The sequence below is a fragment of the Loxodonta africana genome, chromosome 3 (assembly GCF_030014295.1).
Source record: "Loxodonta africana isolate mLoxAfr1 chromosome 3, mLoxAfr1.hap2, whole genome shotgun sequence".
Taxonomy (NCBI): Eukaryota; Metazoa; Chordata; class Mammalia; order Proboscidea; family Elephantidae; genus Loxodonta; species Loxodonta africana.
This window is the reverse complement of record NC_087344.1, coordinates 117,532,242-117,558,030: the sequence shown is the minus strand read 5'-3', so window position 1 is coordinate 117,558,030 and position 25,789 is coordinate 117,532,242. Positions and strand designations below refer to the sequence as shown.

Sequence of the window (25,789 nt, the reverse complement as noted above, 5' to 3'; positions counted from 1 at the left end):
TAATTATTTTTATGCATTTGTCTTTTAAATCATTTAGGATATAACAAGTCTAGATACAACACAGAAATGCCATAGAACTGACCTTCGTATTTACCCTTGAAATTGCCTTTAATCAGATCTTTTTTTCCTCACACAACTTTGAGTTACTGTCTAGTGTCCTTTTATGTCAACTTGAAGGACACCCTTTAGCATTTCTATTAGGGCCTCTCTTGTGGTAACAAATTCTGTCAACTTTTAGTAATGTTTTAATTTTACCCACATTGTTGAAGTACAGTTTGACTGGATATAGAATTCGTGGTTTTCTTCCAGCACTTTAAATATGTCACCCCACTGCCTTCTGTCCTCCATAGATTCTGAGGAGCAATTGGTGCTTAATCTTATTGAAGACACTTGCATGTGATGATTCTCTTCTGTCTTGCCGCTTTCAAAATTTCTTCTTTATCTTTGGTTCTCAAGAGTTTTATTAGAATGTGTCTTGGCGTGAATCAGTTTCAGTTTATTTTACTCGTGGTTCATTGCACTTCTTGGATGTGTAGATTCATATCTTTCATCAAGTTTGTGATGTTTTTGGCCATTATTTCTTTAAATATTCTTTCTGCCTCTTTCTCTCTCTCTTCTCTTTTTGGAACTCCCAAAATGTGGTATGTTGACCTGCTTTGATGGTGCCCACAAGTCTCTTAGGCTCTGTTCACTTTTCTACATTATTTTTTTATTTCAAGTATTATTTTTAAGGTATAGTATTTCATTTTGGTTCATTTTTAACATTTTTATCTCTTTATTGATATTCTGGTTTTCCCGTATCATTTTCCTGATTTCCTTTAGTTCTCTGTCCACACTTTCCTTTAGGTCTTCAAATATAATTAATACTGTTGCTTTAAAGTCTTTGTCTAGTATGTCCATTATCTGGGTTTCTACAGGGACAGTTTCTGTCAGTTTATTTTGTTATTTTGAATGGGCCATCCTTTCTGGTTCCTTTGAATGCCTTATGACTTTGTTGTTGTTGTTGAAACTGGAACATTTGAAGACTATAATGTGGTAACTCTGGAAATCAAATTCTTCCCCTTCCCAGGGGATTGCTTATTTGCTTCGTTTGTAATTGTTGACGGTTGTAGTTATCCTTTTTTTAGTAACACTCCCTAACAATTTTTGCAAAGTCTGCCTTCTTGGTTGTATGTGGACACTGAAGTCTCTGTTTCTTAGCTTCTGTTCAGCTAGTCTTTCAACAGAGATTTTGTTGAACACCAGGGGAAAACAAACAAACCCCTCCCAGTCTTTGCAAATTGTCTTTTTGTTGGGACCCTCTTTCAACACTGAGCAGAGAGATCAGCACAAGGTAAAGTTGTAGGGTCTTCTCAGATAATTTCTGAGTGTCTTACACTGGGCATGTGTGTGGCTTTCTCAATTCCTCCATATAGTCAGAAACGACTTGATGGCACTAGTTTTTTTTTTTTTTTGAAAGCCTTAATTTCCAGAAGAAACTTTCCCTGTCCTCTCCTTCCAGCTTTTAAGGACCTATTGTATACCTTGATGGCACTCTTTAACACCGAGAAGTGACAGGTGATCAAAGGCCTAGGTGGCTGCCTGTTCTCTCAACCCTGCTTGATCTCCAAGATAGGCCAAACCAAGATAAGTGCGTTGCTTTAGTCTTTCAGGCAGCCCTCAGGTTAAAACAAATACACAATAATGTTTGAATACAGTCTGCTCTGCTCTGCTCTGTCTAAAGCCAGAGATTAGGTTCCCTCTCTGGGAATGCTGGCCACTGCTGCTTTAAGATGGCCACACCAAGCTGTGGAGGGGGTAGGGCACAGGCAAGTAGAATATTAAAGCTTTCCTGTCATTTATGTGTTGTCTTTTTCTTGACTCCGCATTCACTTAGTTGCTATAACCTTTTGACAGGTTTCCAGAGTTCTGACAAAGTAGGTTCTGCCAGTTTCTGTTTGTTCGTAAGGCTTCTTTTTTTTTTTTTTTTTGGTGTTTTTATGGAGGGACTGGAGCATGAAGCTGCTAATGCCACTATCTTGCTTCAGACCCCTGACTTGAATATTACCTTTCACTTAAAAATTGAAATTTTCTCTCACACCATTAATTTGTCTTCATATTTTCAAACGATTGCTTCCAACATCCATCTGCATCTTTATACCCACTGGCATTTGTTAATTTTTATTATCCCCTCTTCTCAAGAAATTCCTCAGATGAATCACATTATCATGTTGTCTCTGGCCATTTTCTCCTTCTATACAACAGCAAAATTGAAAGAACCTAAGTGAATAAAATCAGAGAACACATCATCCTCAGAATTCAGGGTGTCTGTAGGCCTCATTTTAGAGAAAGGCTGACACGACCAATGGCACCTGACAGCTCTACAATGCCATCTTCTGTTTGTTTCATTAAAAATGAGTCAGAATTTCATCCCTGGGTTTTACCTTCATTTCTTTCATTTAACCATTGACAAATAAAATTTCAGCAAAGGTACATCAAAATGAACTCATTAATTATTACTTCAATAAATTTCACATAACAAATGTACTTTAAACACAAAATTATTCTTTCTTTTTTTCTGATACACAGAGTTGCAGTTATGGATAAAGTTACAGAATTTGTGCTAATGCTGGGGAAAATTCTAGTTGCTGGGAGTATAGGTAAGTAATAATACAATGAAAATAATAAAAATCCTAATAGATTCTTAGAAAAATTGCTTTACTCAAAGAGCTATCTTCCTTTGCAAATGCATAACATACATGTTCTGCCTTTTTAATGTAGGTATCCTGGCCTTCTTACTCTTCACACAAAGAATTCCAATGATTTTGAAAGGGCCAACATCTTTAAATTATTACTGGGTACCTATGCTGGTAAGAACTGGATATTGTTGACTCTATGATTTATCAGAGATAGCAAAATAAAAAAAAAAACTAAACTAAAAGGAATTTAACAGAGAATGAATGGCTGTAAGGAGTACTCCCATAAGTAGTTTTAAATACAGTTTTTAAAAAGATGGGGTTTTTTCTAAGCATATCAAATTTTTCTTTTGTGAGATAATCTAGGCAGGATTTTCTGGTCAAGCTGGTATAAACATTTCTAAGTGACAAAACATGTACACTCCAAAATTCCATTTTGTGACTGGTTTACATTACAGGATATAACTGAGAGTGAGTTGACTTTGGTAGGTGGGAGGACTTTAAAGGTTGATACTTTATAGATAACACAGAATTCTTTGTTTTAAAATACCTTGTTTTTCCTAGTTAATTTTTGTTTTCCTTTTTTATTTGTCATTGCAACTTTCTTTTTGGCATATCCTTTGTGTTACTTTGTTCTACAACTTGATCATCATTGAACTTTTTGTTGTTGTTGTTGAAGAGATGACTACTCTCTAAGTATGTAAAAGAATAGGATCTTTATTTGGGGTCATTCTTAGTCTGCAGGCACATGGTGACTGAACTCACTACTGTGACTGATTTATTGGTCAACCTAATGGTCACAATTAGTGACACTCCTACCACTGATTTTTACTGCCTTGATAAAATTGTGCCCACAGAGTTTTGACATCAAGTGAGATATATACATGAGTTCTTTTCCATGTGATCTTGATTCAAGACGACTAAACTTGATTCAGAACAATCTGGCCTGCTTGTTCCTTCTATTTCTTAGGTTGAAAAAGTGAGGTGAGTCCTGACTCAGCCCAGTTTGCATTGCCTGGATTTTAAGTCTTGTCAGATGCAGAGCCAGAAAGCATGTTTCTAAAGTTCAGGGAGATTTCAGGTTCACAATGAGTTGTTCACACTCCGTATAGTTCACCTGCCTGCATTTTAAATGCTTCATTTCTGTCCAGTTGTATAACTTCAGTTTCTAAACACATATCCTCTCTTCTCCAAGAAAAATTTCCAGAATGACTCTCTCTGCCCTTTGTCTTTTGGAAATGGAACAAATATCCAGTAGATGAGACCCTTCCTGATACAGATGCATCTTATAGGAACTGGTGCTAAATGGAAATTTCCATTCATGTAATTGTTCACATATAAACCTTCAAGTTGCAATAGGATGTATCTACTCCCTCCAATCACATAAAATAGTAGAAATACTCCCAGAATTTAAGTTACAACTTTTCTTTAATTGGTGTTTAATTATTAGCTATATAATTAAATATGTAAAAATTATATATGTAACTCTCTTAGTGATCTAGTGCTGCCATAACAGAAATACCACAAGTGGATGGCTTTAACAAAAAAAATTATTTCCTCATGGTAAAGTAGGCTAAAAGTCCAAATTTAAGGCATGTCGACTTTAGGGGAAGGCTTTCTCTCTCTGTTGGCTCTGGAAGAAGGTCCTTGTCCTCAATGTTCCCATGGTCAAGGAGCTTCTTAGGTGCAGGGACCCCAGGTCCAAAGGACACGCTCTGCTCCTGGTGCTGCTTTCTTGATGGTATGAGGTCCCCAACTCTCTGCTTGTTTCCCTTTGAACTCTTGAAAGATAAAGAGTGGTGCAGGCCACACCCCAGGGAAATTCTCTTTACCTCAGATGAGAAGGTGACCTGAGTAAGGGTGGTATTACAATCCCACCCTAATCCTCTTAACATAAAATTACAATCACAAAATGGAGGACAACACACATGGCCTAACCAAGCTGATACACAGATTTTGGGGGGGACATAATTCAATCCATGATGGTAACTATATATAATTATATGTATAAAATGTACTCCTAAATTTGAGGTTTATGAAACTTATAAAGTGACATTTAGACTATCAACCATTGCTTTTATGAGAAATAAGAGTGATACCTAACATTATTAGATCTTACTCTGTGGCAAGATTGGGTTTCCTGAAAAAAACCTCTGAGACATGCAGACATCATTGCTTGCAGAAGGTTTTCTAGTTCTCTCAGGATATACTTGTAAGAAAGTGAGAATGGCAGGACTAAGCAGAGGAAGAAGCTGACCCACAATGCAGTTATAATGGAGGCCTCTTCAGACATAGCTACAGAATGCTCTGGCAAAAGGCCTGGGGCTTTGTATCCTTGCATCAGGCAGTCGTTGGCTATGGTCTGCCCCATGGATAGAGGCGTAACCTTGGGTGAGGAAATTCCCTACGGTCCAGGCAATTCCCAGTGAGGGAGATAGCAGAGTCATCAGCAGCCTATATTCCCAACAGCTGGGACAGGGGATTGGGGGAACCGAGCAGAGCCGCACAGTATCCATTACAATATATTAACTCAGTTAATTCATGTTATAAATATTATTATGACATCTCCCCCTGGCCTCCCAATTTTATACAAGAAACACAGAGAGGTTAAGCAACTTGTCAGGTGAGTTCCTGGGTTGTAATTCAAAGCTAGGTATTCTGTGCTCTTAATTCCTATGCTTTACTGCCTCAGTGAATAGAATCTGCAGGATCCTAAATCTGGGATATTTTTGGTAGGCTTTGGGAATGGCAGTAAGAAAAAATTGGCAGGTAATCTGTTATTGTTGTTAGCTGCTGTCTAGTTGGCCTCCAACTCATGAAGACCCCGTGCGCAATGGAGCAAAACTTTGCCTAGTCTTGTGCCATTGCCATGATCCGTTGCCATTTGAATGGTTATGATCCATGGGGTTTTGTTGGCTGATTTTCAGAAGTAGATCACCAGGCCTTTCTTCCTAATCCATATTAGCCTGGAAGCCCCACTGAAACCTTTTCAGCATCATATGATTTTTTGGAAGTAGTTCACTAGGCCCTTCTTCTGAGATGCCTCTGGGTGAACTCAAGACTCCAGCCTTTTGGTTAGCTGAGCACCATTTGCACCACCTAAATCTCAGCACAAAAGCAAGCAAAATTATTATCATTGAATTTTTTTTTTTTTTTTTTTTTTTTTGGTCTCTTTATTGAAATCTTTTCCTACACCCCAAAGTACTTCGAAGTCTTTTCATCATGACTTGTATTTAAAGCTGCATTGTTGTTCTTCTGGACGAAGTCAATGACATTTGTTTTCTTCTTTGCCCATTTACAGACTGTTATTTTTGGATCTTTCCTAATTGCACATGGGTTCTTCAGTGTCTATGCAATGTGTGTTGATACAATTTTCATTTGTTTCTGTAAGTATTCAGTGTGTGTTCCCCTAGCCCTTAGTGGTATAACTGAAAGAATGAAAAGGTTAAAACTCATGTCCTTAGCTGGCTTGTGGATTTGCTATGACCTGGCTGCAACTGCAAAACAGTGTTTGTGTGTAAGAAGATACTGCTTAGTAGATGCTCTTTAAACTTTAACAGCTGAGAGAATGGGGGTTGAAAAGCTCAGGAGAGTCAACTATGAAACGAATCTTGGGCTTCATGGCATGGTACTAGCATGAAATTATTTTTTCATTTCTTAATATTTTAAACTTTATATTAATAACAGGCTTCTGTTGTGCTTTGTTAACAGAACTGAGGACATAACTGGTCCTTGGGAACTAGCTTTCCTGAGGAAAGCCTTTACAGATTCTGATAAAGCCAAATGGCCATGGTTTTAAAGGCACATAGGGTGGAACCACATTATGTAACTCAGTGACAAATGGATAGGATTCAGAGAAGATCAGGTCTAAGTGGTGGCTGGGTCAATTCTGATTCTTAGAGTTATGATACTTTTTAAGCACTTCCTCACTAACTTATACGCTGTGCCCCTACAATGTATGTGTACTTCATGTACACAGAATGGATATGTTTTATTTTAGTACCTCATCTTAAAAGTCCTGGAGAAGCTAATGCTGATCATGAGCTTGATCTAGCCCTCCCCTTGGTGAACTTAGAGAAGGTAGGGTCAGCAGGTGGAAGAACAGAACTTGTTAGCCCTACAACTGAGCACCCAAAGATTATTCCTTGGGCACATTACTCTTAAGAGAAGCAGAGAAAACTTTTTCTATGACAAGGCATTATTGAGTGATCCACTTAAAATAAACTCAGTTTAATTTTTAGAGTAACCCTCAGCACCAACTTCACGCTGAAGTGAGGAGAGAAGATAACAGAATGGGGATATATTCAAGTCAAAATCTGTTAGAAAATAGCCTGACCTTGTTTTGTTTTTTTCTTTCTGACCATTTTAAAAATCAATTTTTAATAACTGGACAAAGAAATCGGGAGAACTGAGTTCACTAGTTAGTTCTTCCTCTGACTGTCTGTAAATAACACTGGATTGTATAATCTTTTCCTTGTGCCTTAATAATTTCTTAGGAAAAACCATCTGCAAAATACCACACGAAAAAACTACAGCTCAGGTATGGGGTAGAAGAGACAGGGCTCTCAAACACGCAACATATCCTTCTCATTTCTAGCGCTAATCATGGGAGCAATCCTAGCAGATCCTACTGATCAGCCCTTTCCGATTCTGGTAACTGAAGATATTTCACTCACAAGATGTATCAGAGGAAATGTCCAGTTTCTAGTCTTGGGAAGCCGTGGCAAATTGTGTTTCAGTCACCAGCGGATTTTAACGTGGGCAGAAAGAAATGTTTTCCACCCATCTTTGTTAATCAATTGCCAACTTCATTGAAAATCAGGTGTAATTTTAGCTTTACCCAACACATTGTGTATTGAACATGAGTCCTTTCCTTTCAGGGACTCTTGTTTTTTATAATAAAGATCAGAGGAAACCATGTTGGATTTCTAGTCTCTCCCCAACTCTTACTATGAACAACATCTTATATATCCTACTGTATATTATCTTGGCTGCCAGAAAACTCGTATTTGTAAAAATACTGGTGATTTTTAAATACTCCTTTTATAAAGATAGAGAATCTTTTTAATTTGTTTACAAGGCACTGAGTATACTGGTCCCTGGATGTGAAGAATATTAGTTGTGGATGATTATTAATGTGTCCAGACTAGGCTGCCTACCAATACTTCCAGGCTGATAATAATTTTGGATATAGAAATAAGATTAAGGACAAAAGAAGAAAAATGTTCCATGTTCATTTTGTATGTGAGGAAGGTCACTGTGAGGTCTAATACAAAAATCTACTAAACCAGTAAGCCAACCATTCCCTAAAATGTGTGATGAAAAATAGATTTATCCTGTGAATCTAGGATTATCCTACATGGTCTTCATATACTATTATTATTTATGTATATCATAATAAATAAAGGCAACAAATTACATATAATTGTTTTTAATCTACCGCTCAAAATAATCAATTTGCATTTAAACATTTATTAATACATATTATCTGCTGTGAACTATATGTATGTATCTACAGGAAACTTTTAATTCTGTGCAAACTTCTCCTTGCCTCCCCTTGCTTTCAGCATAATTCTGGTGCTTTCCTTCAACCACTCAACAGGTGTGTGCTCAGTGAACACATGTTTGTGTTAATATCAGCCTAAACAAAGCACAAAATTAAATTCACATATAAATATTAGGGAATAATAGAAGAAAAATATTTCTACAGAAGTCAGAAAACCTACGGGTATTAGCTTTGAAATATAATTTGAGGCACACTCCAAGGATTTGGGACAGGATGCATTACCGTTGAAGGAGGAGAACTGCTTGCTCCAAAGCCTTCGACTTCAGGAGAGTCATTTTACTTCTCCGGGCCCCAGTTTCTTCATCTGTAACATTAGGGTGCGGATAACCATTAACGATGATTTTCAACTCAGAAATTCAATTATTAGTCTACATTTATCATTCTTTAGTCAGCCTCATCCCAGAGGGTGTAGCAGTTGATACGTTTCTAAACAGAACAGTCACATAATTTAAAAGTAACGCTTTTGAAAGGACGTGAACGATCTTATTGATCTTTAAACTCTCAGTATAAACCTCCTTTGGAGTGGGTGGGATTTAGGAAGTTTCAGTGCTTCCTGGCAGAGATTGAGACTTCTTACCTTGCCCAGCGTCAGCAACTTAACTGCACTAATTTGTCTTATACTTGACTTTCTAACAATGATCTCTCTGATTTTTCCCTGTTCGACTCTCCAATGTATTAAAATGCCTGTAATTGTTCTGCTGCTGCTTGCTGCTTTTGCCTGCTTTGGCTGCTGCATATACAGGTGAAGATCTGGAGAGAAATGATGGATCTACAGAAAAACCCTACTTCATATCCCCTAGCCTGCACGGAATTTTGATCAAGAAACAACTAGTTCCCCGGGAGCAGAAAAAGTAGAAAAGCTCCAAACAGTGCCACTCACTTTTAAGTAGAAGTTTTGCAAACTAAGCCAGTTGCAATTTGAAAAATGGTGCTTTGGGGTAACATGAAATTTCTGTGCTTATTTCTAAATAGCAGCTGGTACTGTCTGACGAGTGGGACATTTGATGACGTAGCCTCTGTGAAGTAGGATACTTTATAGACTATGGTCTCAGCTGAAGAGCAAAGTGTATATGTCATTTTTTTTTAAATCTTTAGTCAGAAATCTTTTAATAACTTTTATAACTCAGTGTGTGCTTCCCGTGGCAGCACTTTGATAGCCTTTCTTTTATAAGTGTGTATTTGTAAAGGATATTCAGGCAATTTTTGAAAGCACTATACATGTATAATCAATTAGCCATAAAAAGATTGATTTATAGTTAACCAGCATACGGTACTAAATTTGTAAATATGGTGCTATGGTTATATCTGTACTGTTCAAGCTGGTGGACAACTCTCTAAACTGTGATGAAACCTGTTTTGATGGTTCCCTAGGAAGTATATTTTAGTAAGTCCAGTCCATAACAAACATGTAGGTGTTAATGTTAGACAGGTTCCACAGGAGCGTTAATGGGCAAAATTACTGTGGAACCTTATAGCCCATTCTTTTTTAGTGAAGTTATATTTATAGTGAAGCTGAACCTGAGTTGGGAATGTCATTTCTAATAATATGAACCTCTGGCCACAGTGAAAATATTCTTTTTTGTTGTTGTTGTTGTTGTGCTTTAGGTGAAAGCTTACAGAGCAAATTAGTAAAATATTCTGAACAAAACTGAAATTGCCGTATAGTTCAAACCTTTTGTCTCTAAGCCAAATTTCCTATTCATCTACATAGAAAATCAGTGTGAATTTGTTTCTGGAGAGTGATTATAACATTTCATGAACGTACCTGTATTTCTAGATTAAAGAGATTGTTTGGCTTTGTTTTCTAAAAGGTTTAATTTTGGCTCAGCTTTCAGAAAGGTAAGAGGAAGGATAAGACACTTTTGTATTTACCCGAAGGAAATACAGTATTGGCCGTCCATTAGGATTAGGTACCTCGTCTGGTACCTTTACAAGGGGCATACTAGGGGTTAGGAAATCTCTCCCTCAAGGACTTAGGGAGGAAAGCTACTGCCATACTCCACCCCTGCTGAGCAGAGTAACAAGCTGGTTTCCGGCAGCCAGCCTGAGTCTTTTGCATGGCAGAGCAAAGCATGAGTCAGACACTCACATACCCTGCCTATCCATCCCCTGTGTGCAATGCATATGATATGGCTAACAGAGTAAAAAAAGGGCACCCCAAAAGGGGCACTGAACCAATTAGCATCCTTCTGGCTTTTACACTAATCACTTCTGTGTGTAAGGATTATTTATGTACTGACAGAGACATGTTGATCTGAATATGATCCATGCATCCAAGATGAGAGTCAGAAATGTATCATTGTGTTACAAATTAACATAAATACTAATGCATTTAATCACCCTGAAGTGTGGGAACCTAGATTTAGACTCACTGCGACACAGCTTAATAGCAAGACACCGGTAAGCTACAAGCCAATGCATGGAAAAGATTTTCAAAATACTGGTCCTTAAAATGGCCGCCAACTTGCTCTTAGCTTACTTTCTTGAGACTACTGTAGTCAGAAAGTATCACTTGGCTCCACATCTTGGCAAAGGGCCTTCTTCACTCTCACTCTCCTTGAAGCATAAAATGCAGGGAAGAATGATCACTTCTCTCCCAAAGTTTTTATTACTATTATAATTATTTTATTATTCAATAATACAGGGGCCACAAAGATCGAATGGAATGGTGAACTCTACCTTAAGCATTGAAAAAATTATGAGGAATAAGTCCCCTTCAGGAGTAGACAAAAAGTTCATAATAGTGAAATAAAGCAATGGGTCTCAATTTTTTTTTTTTTTTTAATGTATCAGAATCATTCTGAGAACTTGTTATAAATATAGATGCCCGTGCCCCACCCAGAAGATTCTGGTATGCTGAGTTGGGATGTGGGCCAGCATGTGAATTAGCATTAAGTTCTCTAGTTGATTCTGATGTACATAAAACTTGGAAAATCACTTGAATAAAATATAAATCAACATGTGAGAGACTAGTTGCCTATTTTTTCCTTCCATTCTTGGCTGATTCTAAGAGTTTGCCTTTGAGGAAGGCAAAGAAGATTAATTTAGAGACATCTAACAATAACTTCTATATCTTAAGAGACTCTTGGTACTGGATGAGGGCTGTGTATTAAATGTTTAACATTATTTCTGATGATAAGACCAGAAGATTCTCTAGAGCAAAATTATTTACTGAACTATTGAAGGACATTCCAAACTTGGCTATGTTTTAGGGCTATAACCCTTAGGTAGGAAATCGTAGGATAAAAAAAACTTCATTTGTTAAATATTTCTTAATTACCTGAAGCACTTAAAGGAAGAATTCTGAATATGGAAGTGTTAACTACATCGTGGGCTCATTTCTAGTCAGAAAGATACTCTCCATTAACTATAAACAATTTCCCTTGCACTTAGTGAACATTCATGAATGTGTACTATACGCAAGGAAAAGAAAGGATACTTGCTGGATTTGTTTTACTGAAAGGGAGAAGTTTAAAAATGAAACCTTTTCTAATGTAAATCTTTGAAAATACGGTAGGTATAAGACTGCATTTCTCAGTGTCTTACACAGATTGGAAAGGGGAACTCTGAGGAATTACAGAGGAAATCTTTACCCTAGACAGGTACACAGATATCATGTACTTCTTTGTATAACTGAAACATACAGTAAAAATAAGCATCATTTTTTGAGAAATTTCGAAGCCATTTTCTTAAAAAGCAATTAAACTAATAACTGTAAAAAAAAGAAACAGCAATATTTCTCAAAACTTGCAGCTGAAGGATTTGAAATACCCTAAAATTTACAAACCTTTTTTAAAGTTGTACTATCTAAATTGATAATGGGAAGACAAAAGTCATTTTTAACAAATATAGTCAATTCAAAAACAAAGTGAGAACATGGTACCTTTTAGGAATTGGGAGGTAATTTTTAAAATTCCTGATTAATTTTTTTTCTTTCCGTAATTAAATTTGCTGAAGTTATTTCCCCAGTCGTGGAACTGAGAGCCATGAAATATTGGCAGAATCTGACCCAGTACGCAGAATGAGATAATATCTTACTGACATAATGACAAGGGCTGACTGTTTTCTCATAATCTATGTTTACAATAATGTTGATGCCAAACTATGCTATTTAAAAAAAAATTTTTTTTGAACTGCTGTTAAGCAAGTGTGCAGCAGATGGCGATGGTACTTCTCTTACAGTTTTGCTTTGATATTTATTCTGTGCCATTCTTCCTCCTAGTGGAAGATTTAGAAAGAAATGATGGCTCTACCGCAAGACCCTTTCACATGAGTCAATCTCTGCTGAAGATTTTGAACAAGCAAAATTTACAAACTGAGAAGCGGTAGATGTGCAAACTCTGGTCATCCTACAGTGGTGTGTTACCTTTTCTCACCTGGCCTCTTGGTGCAACACTCCTGTCATAAGTGCTTTGTATTTACCCACCCTGTTTTCATGACCTTGTTGGCTTTTCTTTGCATGTTTTATACCAAAGCTGATACTGTAATATGTGAAGCCATCAGAAGTCGCAAGGAAATTGTTAATAACATGGAACATTTTTATACTAAGATCTTTTGTTTTGTAATTCATTTTTAAAAAGAATGGCTTGGATGTTTTCAAAATACTCATGAATATGTTAATACGCTTTTCAACACTGGATAGAAAAAATAACCCATTACTTAAATGGATAACTCCTAATGTATTTTTTAAAATTACAACTAAAGGATTTCTTCTGCAGGGAAAATTGGTAAACAAAGTTAAATAAATTTTAAAGCTTTCCCTATTCCTGTTCAATAATAAATAGGTTAAAACAAAAGAAAACCCACCTGTCTACAGATTTTGCTATCTTGAGTATAGAATGTTTCCTATTAAACAAATTGCCAACCATCCAGCCTTTCCTATCTTAGTCCTCTCTGACAAAGTGCCTTACTGGCTGTTTAATATTACCCAGCTTTCGTGGGCAAGTTTACAAACATCGCTTAAAAAAAATAATAAACCTACAATGTTTGGTGGTTGAAACAAGTCTTCTTGCATTTGCTTTCATTCTTAGCTGGCTTGTTGGAAACCATTTGTCATACAGAGTACATTATGTGATATAAACAATTTTCCTTGCACCTAGTGGACATTGATGAATGTGTACTGTCTGCAAGAGAAACAAAACAAAGAAACAAACAAAAACCTGAAGGGATACTTGCTGGGTTTGTTTGTTTGATTGTTTTACTAAAAGAGAAAAGTTTTAAAAATATAATTTTTTCTAAAGTAAATCTTTGAAAATACGATAGGTATAAGATTGCATTTCTCAGTGTTTTACACAGATTGGAAAGGGAAACTTTGAGGAATTACAAAGGGAATCTTTACCCCTAGACAGGGTGCTCACAAATGTCATGTGCTGAATAGCTCCATTTTAAATGATTGTTTATTGTCATCAAAGCGTATTTTATATATGTCATTTCATTTTCTAACTTTTTGATATGAAATAATATGTTTACTTATAATATGTTCTTTATTTTTATTGTGCTAATATGGACAAGAAAATAATTTCTAACTCCATTTTAAATAATTTTACTAGTACTACTAACTTTAAACAAAATGAATTCAATTTGTCACTCAGTGTTACAGAAAGGACCCTTAAAGCATCCATGCTAAGGGATGTCAGTCACATCATGATAATCCATGAAAGCTTTGAGAATCAGCAGTAAGTTATTATCAGTTTATCTATTATCACATTTGTGTTTAAATGTGACTCTAGATATTCTTCCATGCCAAAAATAAACTCACCTGAGCACATGACAGTCTGAGCTCTATAATCAGTGTGCTTCTGCTGTGCAGAAATATTAGGAACATATTGTCTAAATATCTTTGATAATAAAAATGTTTAATATTTAATGAAATTTGTTGTTACTCATTGTTTTAAGCCTATTTGTCTTTTCTTCTAATAAAGATTTAGATACAAAAAAAAAAAAAGTCTGCCTTTTTGTTTCTTTAAACTAGAAAAGGAGAAAAGCTTTTTTTTTTTTTTTTAACCCAGAATGCTATGACACTCTCTTCTCTGCACCAGATATCTAGGTGTTTTTACCTAACATCTAGATTTCTGCTTTTAAAAAAGCTTTTCCATTTCTCTCTAGCTGTGCATTGTCAAATCAAATAACTAAAACTGATAACATATGCAAAGTACATAAGTCAAGGCTAATGGCCCACATAATGACCTAAAGGAGTCAGTTGGTCTTTGTCTCCATTTGCCAAAATATTGCTCAATCCCTCATTTGGTTTGCCAAAATTTGTCAGAAGCAACTCTCATCATTTTAAATGTGGAGATAATTTAGAGAACCTAAAAAACATGGACACTCATTAATAGTAGTTTTCCAAAGCATGACTGACTGATTTACCTATCACTGGTTTATTCTAAAGTAAAATTTTTCTTAGGTTCAACTATTCCTTAACAAATGTATGAGTCTATTTTTAAATTGAATTATATGTACAATCTTCAAATTAATTTTTCTCTAAAATTTAATGGGTTTCTGTCAAAGAAAACTTAAAGCACTGTTCTTACAGTTCCCAGTGTCCTTTTAAAATGTTCTAAGTCTAAGATGCTTGTCAATATACCTAATGATTCTCTTATTTAAAATAACAATAAAAGAAATACAAAATCTGCTTAAAATTTTAATAACTCCTTCTTGTGTATGATAAAACACTAATCATTTTTATCAATTGTATGAAATTGAACTATGATTGACATGATTTTTCTATATGTCTATAACGCTTAAAAAGAGGTTATGCATCCATATAGTAAAATCACAGTACTAAAAAGTTCTGCCTGATCGTCCTGGATAATGCTGTTATTGTTTAAACTGATATTGGAAAACTGGCTCTGTGCAACAATTCCTTATTTTTCCTTTAGTATATAGCTGACCAGCACTCATTCCAACGTATGTTCTTTCGCTTTTACAAGTGGTGTCTCAGGAAATTGCTCTTAAACTCTAACCAGGCATAGTAATTATCTCCAATATTATCTGGTTCTGGACTGGGAAACATGCTTTATAAATCAGTCTTTGTTGGCATAAGATATGGGGACAAAATTGAAGTAAAATCATTATTGCAGACCACGATGTATGAAATGGTGCCTTAACATTTTTTCCAGTTTCTTGCAAATGTTATCTTTAGATGTTTGCAAATGTTTGTTTTCAAAGTGTAGCTATTTGATTACAAAAATACGATTCAATAAATCATTAATGAAAAGAAATGTCTTACCTATATAACAGGAATAAATTACTTCTCCAGAGTCACTTTCCATATACTGTGTTTTCAGTCTTGGGACTAAAATGAGTATTGACGACTTTTCTCTGAGGACCTAGTTATTTCTGGTCCTTAGTGAATCTATCATCAACCAGAAAACAAAGCCAACCCCCATTAAAACAAATATGATTTCAATGTTCATTTGTGAATATTGAGTACCACCTTATACAAGCCTTGGACATCAGGATGATGTCATAGTCATGGACTCTCTTAAAATTCTTCAGGCTAAATTGAATCATCCCCTCCCCTATTTACCACTTTCCTATTGCTTGGAATGAAAGGTAGCCAAAACAGTATGGAATCTGGCAATGTCATCTCTAACAGTTTCTGTGCTAGGAAGAATGGGGGCTTTATGTGATACATTTAAAAGCAATCAACTCAATTTTACTACTTGAAGTCACCAGGTTCTTTTTTTTTAACTCCTTAATTTTTTTTTCCAATTCTGTATATCTTCTGTATGAATTAGAATAACTTAAATAAGTGGAGGAAATGATTTTATGAATTGAAGTAAAATGCTTTTCCATCACTGGTTCAAAAAACATGATGCCTCCTTATCTTCTGATCCTTTGCAGTTAAATAACATGATCTGTTAACAAGAGCCTTATCAAATGAGAAAGATGCTACAGTTCTGCATATAAAGTGGAGCCAGGGCTTGATTCATCGTTAGATTAACCTTGGAATTGCCACACTCTTCCAGCCAGATGAATGTGTTCTCCTGCCTGTGCCTGTGGTGCACAGAAAGGAAAAAGATGAAGGCAAGATATCAGGAATGACACGTTGGTGTCCAAAGAGAGGAGCCTAAGGATATATGAAGAAATCTCTAGTGCAATTGAAGAGAAAAAAAAATATAGAAAGTGGGATAGCTTCTGAATGCACTTCATAAATCTATGGAAAAGGAAACTCAATATCAAATCAGAAACCAGTCATTAAACAAGTGAAAATATTTTTCAGTCTTCTGGTAAACAACATTGAGGCCAAATATGTTACAATAAAACTAATCAAAAAGATGCATTTAGCCCATATAAAAAGAAATGATGTCCCACCATGATTTTTGATTAAGGGATTAAAAAAATCTGCATCTTTTAGCAGTGCTCTCAACGTTATACAAAGTTTTGCTGTCATCATGAGGTGATGTTTTGTTGTGTTTCCTTTCTCTCTCTCTCTCCCACTCAACTCCAAGATGGATTCCCTTTCAGACTTTCTCTCACTTCTTTCACTGCATCTTGATCTCTCCCTTGATTCCATTTTCCCTTGTTGTTAGGTGACGTTGATTCGGTTCAGACTCATAGCATAGAATGAAGCATTGCCTGGTCCTGTGCCATTTGCACAATCATTGCTACGTTTAAACCCATTGTTGCAGCGACTATGTCAATCCGTTTCCATGAGGGTCTTTTTTTCACTGACCTTCCGCTTTACCAAGCATGATGTCCTTCTCCAGGGACCAATCACCCCTGATAACATATCCAAAGTACATGAGACAAAATCTCACCATTCTTGCTTCTAACAAGCATTCTGTCTGTGCTTCTTCCAAGACAAACGTGTTTGTTCTTCTGGCAGTTCATGGTATATTCAGTATTCTTTGTCAACACCATAATTCAAAGGCATCGATATTTCTTCGGTCAATAAAACAAGGTAAACATCTTTCTGGTATTCTCTGCTTTCAGACAAGACTCATTTCACAAAGCAATGATATCCCTCTTTCCATGCCCTCTTCTGAATCCAGCTGGAATTTCTGGCAGTTTCCTGTGGATGTATTGCTGCTACTGTTTTTGAGTTATATTCATTGTCCAGCTCTCACATGTATATGAGGTGATGGAATATGTCATGGCTTGGTTCAGGCACACCTTAGTCCTCAAAGTGATATCTTTGCTTTTGGAAACTTTAAAAATGTCTTTTGCAACAGATTTGCCCAATGCAATACATGATTTGATTTCTTAACTGCTGCTTCCATCGATGTTGATTATGGATCCAAGTAAAATGAAATCCTTGACAACATCAACATTTTCTCTATTTATCATGATATTGCTTATTGATTCAGTTGTGAGGACTTTTGTTTTCTTTATGTTGAAGTGTAATCCATACGGAAGGCTGTAGGCTTTATTCTTCATCAGTAAGTGGTTCAAGTCTTCTCTGCTTTCAGTCAGCAAGGTTGTGTCACCTGCATATCACAGGTTGTTAATGAGTCTTCCACCAATCCAAATGCCACATTCTTCTTCATATAGTCCACTTTCTCAGATTATTTGCTCAGCACACAAATTGAATAACTATGGTGAAAGGACACAACCCTGATGCACACCTTTCCTGATTTTGAACCACACAATATCCCCTTGCTCTGTTTGAACAACTGCCTCTTGGTCTATGTACAGGTTCCTCATGAGCACAATTAAGGGTTCTGGGATTTCCATTTGTTCCGATGTTATCCATAATTCGTTATGATCCACATAGTCAAATGCCTTTGCATGGTTAATAAAACACAGGTAAACATCTTTCTGGTATTCTCTGCTTTCAGTCAGGATCCGTCTGACATCAGCAATGATATCCCTGGCTCCACGTCCTCTTTGGAATCTGGCTTGAATTTCTGGCAGTTCCCTGTCGAAGTATTGCCATAACTATTTTTTTTAATGATCTTCAGCAAAATTTTACTTGTATGTGGTATTAATAATACTGTCTGCATTCTGTTGGATCACCTTTCTTTGGAATAGATACATATATGGCTGTCTTCCAGTTGGTTGGCCAGGTAGCTGTCTTCCAAATTTCTTGGCATAGAAGAGTGAGCACTTCCAGTGTTGCATCCATTTGTTGAAACATCTCAGTTGGTATTCCATCAATTCCTGAAGCCTCAATTTTTGCCAATGCCTTCCAGCAGCTTGGACTTCTTCTTTCAGTACCATCAGTTTTTGATCATATGCTACCTCCTGAAATGACCGAGCATCAACCAATTCCTGTTGGTACAGTGACTCTGTGTATTCCTTCAATTTTCTTTTAATGCTTCCTGTGTCATTCAATACTTTGCCCATAGAATCCTTCGGTATTGAAACTCGAACCTTAAAATTTTTCTTCAGTTCTTTCAGCTTGGAAAATGCCAAGCATGTTCTTCCATTTTGGTATTCTAACTCCAGGACTTCGCACTTTTCGTTATAATACTTTACACTGCCTTCTCAAGCTGTTCTTTGAAATCTTGGGTTCAGCTTTTTTACTTTATCACTTCTTCCATTTGCTTTTGCTACTGTACATTCAAGAGCAAGTTTCAGAGTCTCTTCTGACATCCCTCTTGGTCTTTTATTTCTTTCCTGTCTTTTTAATGACCGTTTGCTTTCTTCATGTATAATGACCTTGATCTCTTTCATGACACATCTGGTCTTTGGTCATTATTGTTCAATGCATCAAATCTATTCTTGATATAGTTTCTAAATTTAGTTGTGATATACTCAAGGTCATACTTTGGCTCTTGTGGACTTTTAATTTTCTTCAGCTTCAGCTTGAACGTGCACATGAGGAATTGATGATCTGTTCCACACTTGGCCTCTGGCCTTATCCTGACTGATGATACTTTCTCCATCGTCTCTTTCTATAGATGTAGTTGATTTGATTCCTGTATATTCCATCCAACAAGGTCCATGTCTATAGTAGCCATTTACATTGCTGAAAAAAGGAATTTGCAATGAATAAGTCGTTGGACTTGAAAAATTCTATCATGTGATCTGTGTCATTCCGATCACCAAGGCCATATTTTCCAACTACTGATCCTCCTTCTTTGTTTCCAACTTTCATATGCCAATCACCAGTAATTGTCAATGCATCTTGATTGCATGTTTGATTAATTTCAGAGTGTAGAAGTTGGTAAAAAATATTCAATTTCTTCATCTTTGGCATTAGTGGTTGGTGGGAACATTTGAACAATAGTTGTATTAATTGGTCTTCCTTGTGAATATTATCCTATCACTGACAGCACAGATCTGAAATATTTTTTGACAATGAATGCAAAGACACTCCTCTTCAATTTGTCATTCTGGCATAGTGGGTCATATATATGATTGTCTGATTTGAAATAGCCAATACCAGTCCATTTCAGCTCACTAAAACCTAGGATCCCCCACATGTCTGTCAGTTTGTCATACTGTGAGGGCTTGCATGTTGCTGTGATGCTAGAAGCTATGCCACTGATATTCAGATACCAGCAGACTCACACATGGCAGACAGTTTTCAGCTGATCTTCCAGACTAAGACAGACTAGGAAGAAGGACCCAGCAGTCTACTTCTGGGGGGAATTAGCCAGTGAAAATTTTATGAATAGCAGCAGAACATTGTCTGATGCAGTACTGGAAGATGAGCCCCCAGCTTAGAAGGCACTCAAAAGATGACTGGGGAAGACCAGCCTCCTCAAAGTAGAGTCAACCTTGATGACATGGATGGAGTTAAGCTTTTGGGACCTTCATTGCTGATGCAGCACGACTCAAAATGCGAAGAAACACCTGCAAACACCAACTAATAATCAGAATGTGGAATATACAAAGCATGACTATAGGAAAATTAGAAATTGTCAGAAATGAAATGGAATTCATACACATCAATATCCTAGGCATTAGTGAGCTGAAATGGACTGGTATTGGCCATTTTGAATCAGACAATCATATTAGCTACTATGCTGGAATGGCAACTTGAAGAGGAATGGCATCGCATTCATCATCAAAAAGAACGGTTCAAGATCTATGCTGAAGTACAACACTGTCAGTGATAGGATAATATCCATACACTACAAAGAAGACCAGTTAATACGACTATTATTCAAATTTATATACCAACTGCTAAGGCCAAAGATGAAGAAATTGAATATTTTTACCAGCTCCTACAGTCTGAAATTGATTGAACATGAAATCAGGATGCATTGACAATTACTGGTGATTGGAATGCAAAAGTTGGAAACAAAGAAGAAGGATCACCAGTTGGAAAACACGGCCTTGGTGATAGAAACAATGCTGGAGATGCCATGACAGAATTTTGCAAGACCAACAACTACATCTGTGGAAAGAGACAATGGAAAAGCTCATATCATCAGTCAGAACAAGGACGGGGGCTGACTCTGGAACAGATCATTGATTGCTTTGTGCAAGCTCAAGGTGAAATTGAAGAAAATTAGAACAACTCCATGAGAGCCAAAGTATGACCTTGAGTATATCCCACCTGAATTTAGAGACCATCTCAAGAATAGATTTGATGTGTTGAACACTAATGATCAAAGACCAAAGGAGTTGTAGAATGACATCAAGGACATCATACATGAAGAAAACAAGGGGTCATTAAAAAGAACAGGAAAAAAAGAAAAGACCAAAATGGATGTCAGAAGAGACTCTGGAAATTGCTCTTGAACATTGAGCAGCTAAAGCAAAAGGAAGAAACGACAAAGTAAAAAAGCTAAACAAAAGATTTCGAAGGGCAGCTTGAGAAGACAAAGTATTATAATGACATGTGCAAAGAGCTGGAGATAGAAAACCAAAGGGGAAGAACATGCTCGGTGTTTCTCAAGTTGAAAGAACTGAAGAAAAAATTCAATCCTCCAGTCGCAATAGCGAAGGATTCTATGGGGAAAATATTAAGCAATGCAGGAAGCATCAAAAGAAGATGGAAAGAATACACAGAGTCATTATATCAAAAAGAATTGGTCAACATTCAACCATTTCAAGAGGTGGCATACGATCAGGAACCGATGGTACTGAAGGAAGAAGTCCAAGCTGCACTGAAGGCACTGGCAAAAAACAAGTCTCCAGGAATTGACAGAATATCAATTGAGATGCTTCAACAAACAGATGCAGCTCTGGAAGTGCTCACTTGTCTATGCCATGAAATTTGGAAGATAGCTACCTGGCCAACCAACTGGAAGAGATCCATATTTATGCCTATTCCCAAGAAAACTGATCCAACCAAATGCAGAAATTATTGAACAATACCATTAATATCACACGCAAGCAAAATTTTGCTGAAGATCATTCAAAAGCGGCTGCAGCAGTATATCGACAGGGAATTGCCAGAAATTCAGGCCGGGTTCAGAAGAGATCATGGAACCAGGGATATCATTGCTGGTATCAGATGGATTCTGGCTAAAAGCAAAGAATACCACAAAGAAATTTACCTGTGTCTTATTGATTATGCAAAGGCATTCGACTGTGTGGATCATAACAAACTATGGATAACACTGCGAAGAATGGGAATTCCAGAACACTTAATTATGCTCATGAGGAATCTTTACATGGATCGAGAGGCAGTTGTTTGGACAGAACAAAGGGATACTGATTGGTTTAAAGTCAGGAAAGGTACGTGCCAGGGTTGTATTCTTTGACCATACCTATTCAATCTGTATGCTGAGCAAATAAACCGAGAAGCTGGACTATATGAAGAAGAATGGGGCATCAGGATTGGAGGAAGACTCATTAACAACCTGTGTTATGCAGATGACACAACCTTGCTTGCTGAAAGTGAAGAAGACTTCAAGCACTTACTGATGAAGATCAAAGACCATAGCCTTCAGGGTGGATTACATTTCAACATAAAGAAAACAGAAGTCCTCACAACTGGACCAATAAGCAACATCATGATAAATGGAGAAAAGACTGAAATTGTCAAGGATTTCATTTTACTTGATCCACAATGAACCCCATGGAAGCAGCATTAAAGAAATCAAAGGATGCATTACATTGGGCAAATCTGCTGCAAGAGACCTCTTTAAAGTGTTGAAAAGCAAAGACGTCACCTTGAAGACTAAGGTGTGCCTGACCCAAGCCATGGTATTTTCAATTGCCTCATATTTTTTTCATATGCATGCAAAAGCTGAACAATGAATAAGGAAGATGGTAAGAAGAATTGACGCCTTTGAATTGTGGTGTTGGTGGAGAATAATGAATATACCATGGACTGCCAAAAGAATGAACAAATCTGTCTTTGAAGTAATATAACCAGAATGCTCCTTAGAAGCCAGGATGGTGAGGCTGAGTCTTACATACTTTGGACATGTTGCCAGGAGGGATCAGTTCCTGGAGAAGGACATCATGCTTAATAAAGTACTGGGTCAGCAGAAAAGAGGAAGACCCTTAACAAAATGGATTGACACAGTGGCTTCAACAGTGGGCTCAAGCGTAACAATTGTGAACATGGTGCAGGACTGGGCAATGTTTCGTTCTATGGTATATAGGGTAGCTATGAGTCAGAACCGACATGACAGCACCAAACAACAACAAGACCTAGGATATCGATCTTTGTGCTTTCCATCTCATTTTTATAAATTCCAATTTTTTTAGATTCATACTTCTTACATTTTACTTTGTGATTATTAATGGATGTTTGCAGCTGTTTCTTCTCATTTTGAGTCATACCACATCAGCAAATGAAGGCCCCAAAAGCTTTACTCCATCCACATGATTAAGGTCAACTCTACTTTGAGGAAGTAGCTCCTCCCCATTCGTATTTTGAGTGCTTTCCAACCTGAGGGGCTCATCTTTCAGCACTATATCAGACAATGTTCCGCTACTATTCATAAGTTTTTCACTGGCCAATTTTTTCAGAAGTAGACCACCGTGTCCTTCCTAGCCTATCTTAGTTTGGATGCTCTGCTGAAACCAATCCACCATTTTCCCTCACCTGTAAGAAATTGGAGCTCTGATACAATTTTTGGAAATAAATGGAGATGGGGGAAGAAACAGATAATGAAAATGAAGACTTTAACGGGCAGCCTGGTCTGTGCTATGGAGTGGCATGTTCACAAGGCGAGGTCCTGAACAACACTGGGGCATTAGAAAAGGCAAAGGGCAGGGCCCAGCAGTAGAGCTTAGTGGTTGCAGGATGAGCTATAGAAACAGACAAACTGAGCTTCAAACCTAAGGTCACTCCCAAGGTCACTTCATTTCTATGTGACTGTTGACAAGCTGTCTAACTCTTCAGAGGCTTTCTTGGCTGAAAACTGAAGCTAACTCTTCACAGTGCTGCTAAGAAGATCATATGAGGGCCTGGTCCATAGATACCCTCAATGCCTGGTAGCCATTAATGGTGTTCTCCTGACTAAGGACTCTCAGCACCTTGGTGATTTTGCTTCACCTTGTACTTCTTTCCCAGTGGACAGAAAGAAGTTAGTAATGAAGGATATATCAGCAGTGGGAGCCTTCTCCTACCACTACCCTTGTACCAGGTCAGAGCAAATGTCCCCAGAGTGTGAATGACCTTCAGTTCCTCCCTGAAGCTTCATTCACAATCCCACATGAGATTCCTTTAACATAGCATGAATTGTTGGGTCACTGGTGACAGATATCAGACCTCCTTTTGAGTAGCTAAGAGGGATGTCACTGAAATTTCATCTCTTCTGACTCAGGCTGTCACACAATTACCTTCCTGTTTTATTCCAAATGCCAGCATTAAACCAGGTTCGTGAAGTTGGCAAGTTGGAGGCATTGCTACAACTCTTTAATCTTTCCTTGTTCTCTAAGTAATGCTTAAAACTGAATAACATTTAAATTTAATGTTGTATAACTGGACAATTATAGCCTTCAAAATTACGGCTGTAGATTTGCATTTTATATCTCCAATGGTGGGTTTTCTCTGAAGACCCTGCTCCATGAGTTTGTGTAGAGCAATGGAAAGACTTCTTGTATTCTGCCTCTCTGCGTTGTGTTGCTTGGCAGGAAGCCCTGATGGATTTTTCTGATCCAAACTTCTAGGAAGTTCCTTCTTTCTCCCAAACTGCAGGCTTCAGGCCTAACTTCAGGATTGACTATTTCTTTCAGGTCTCATAGCTGAACTTAGATAACTCATAGATGACCTCACCAATTTTAAATAAAATCAGCAGAGATGAACCATACTAAAAAGCAAGTACTCCTTTTTTTTTTTTTGGTAGGTCCTAAATTAGCTTTTGGTGGCCATGAAAGAGAGAGAAGAAAAGTACTGACTAGAAATCATGTTATGCCATGTCATTTAAAAAAAAAAAAAAAAACTATACTGTTTATTTCAACTCACCATTAAACAGATGAATAGGCAAATCATTTTGCTATCTGTTAGATAAAACCCGAAATATCAGTGTGTTTTGGGGAGAAAAAGGTAAGAAAAATCAAATTAGTAGAAGATTTTAGGGAATGTACAATTATGTCCTTTTTCATATGGCTTGCTTGGAGTATAGGGTATTTTTAGAGGACTAATTTAACATCGGAAACCCTGGTCATATAGTGGTTAAGAGCTACAACTGCTAACCAAAAGATATTAGCAGTTCTAATCCACCAGATGCTCCTTGGGAACTCTATGGGCCAGTTCTACTCTGTCCTACAGGGTCACTATGAGTCAGAACCAACTCAATGGCACCTCGCAGCAATGACAATTTAACACCTACATGATAGTAAGAGGTAGAGGATATCTGAGCACAAAATATGTTTCCCAGCTCACATAAAAAGTACATTATTAAGATAAAGGAGCAAAAAATATAGTTCAAAATATACCAAATGTTAATAACTAACATTTCTAATCTATTATTTTAAATTATGTTTTCCTAATTTATTACTTTAAATTATTTCTTGAATTTTTTAATTTCACCTTTTTTGAAAAAGTTGTTACATTTTTGCTGCCATTAAAAATTTCTTATTTAAATAATTTTGGTTTGCTCCCCACACAATTGTTTGTCTTCGTTGTTGTTTTGGCATATGTTAGCCTTGGGCATTTAAATTGCTCATGAATTGGTTTTACCAAGTGTGGGCTATTATGAGAATAAAAATAGTCATTCTCAAATGGGGCTCAAAAGCAGAAAATAAATCACAAGTAGGGCAGGCTCTTGATGAATATTGATTGCCTCAGAGCATTATGCCTGCCATGTGTGTGCCTATGCGTGTCCAAGATGTACACATGTGTGTTGTTAAGAGGGCAGTGTGGTGTGTGTGACCAACATACAGTAGAGTACACGAGTACATCTTATCTATGTGGAGATCTCAGAAATACTGAAAACAATCATTTTCCATCTTTTATAGGAAGTTTAGTCAGATACCAAAATTACTTTAATATTAAGAACAGAAATAAAAGGTGATCTAAAATGTTTCCCGTTACTCTCTGCTATATAACCCCAAACCACTGAATACCCCATTAAGGTTTATAACATGGTGATATTGGAGGAAAGAACTCTACTGATGCAATCTTCAAAGGGAAGATTCAAAACTAAGGCAGGGTGAGCTATTTGGCTGTCATTTATTCCCCAGCCAGCTTTTAGCTGAATTCACATTAAAGTGTGCCATGTGTATCTCATTCAAGCTTTAGGGA

At 36.9% G+C, this 25,789-nt stretch overlaps 1 protein-coding gene across 1 annotated transcript in view; it reads left to right on the top strand.

Moving 5' to 3' along the window:
- Nucleotides 1–9,251, top strand: part of SLC44A5 (solute carrier family 44 member 5) — a 66,429-nt gene extending 57,178 nt beyond the window's left edge. Inside the window, exons 15-18 of the mRNA XM_010591187.2 lie at nt 2,569–2,639; nt 2,761–2,849; nt 5,977–6,061; nt 8,984–9,251. Coding sequence (XP_010589489.1) covers nt 2,569–2,639; nt 2,761–2,849; nt 5,977–6,061; nt 8,984–9,096 — 358 coding nt within the window. The 3' untranslated portion in view covers nt 9,097–9,251. The remainder of the gene's footprint in view (nt 1–2,568; nt 2,640–2,760; nt 2,850–5,976; nt 6,062–8,983) is intronic.
- The last annotated feature ends 16,538 nt before the right edge of the window (nt 9,252–25,789 follow it).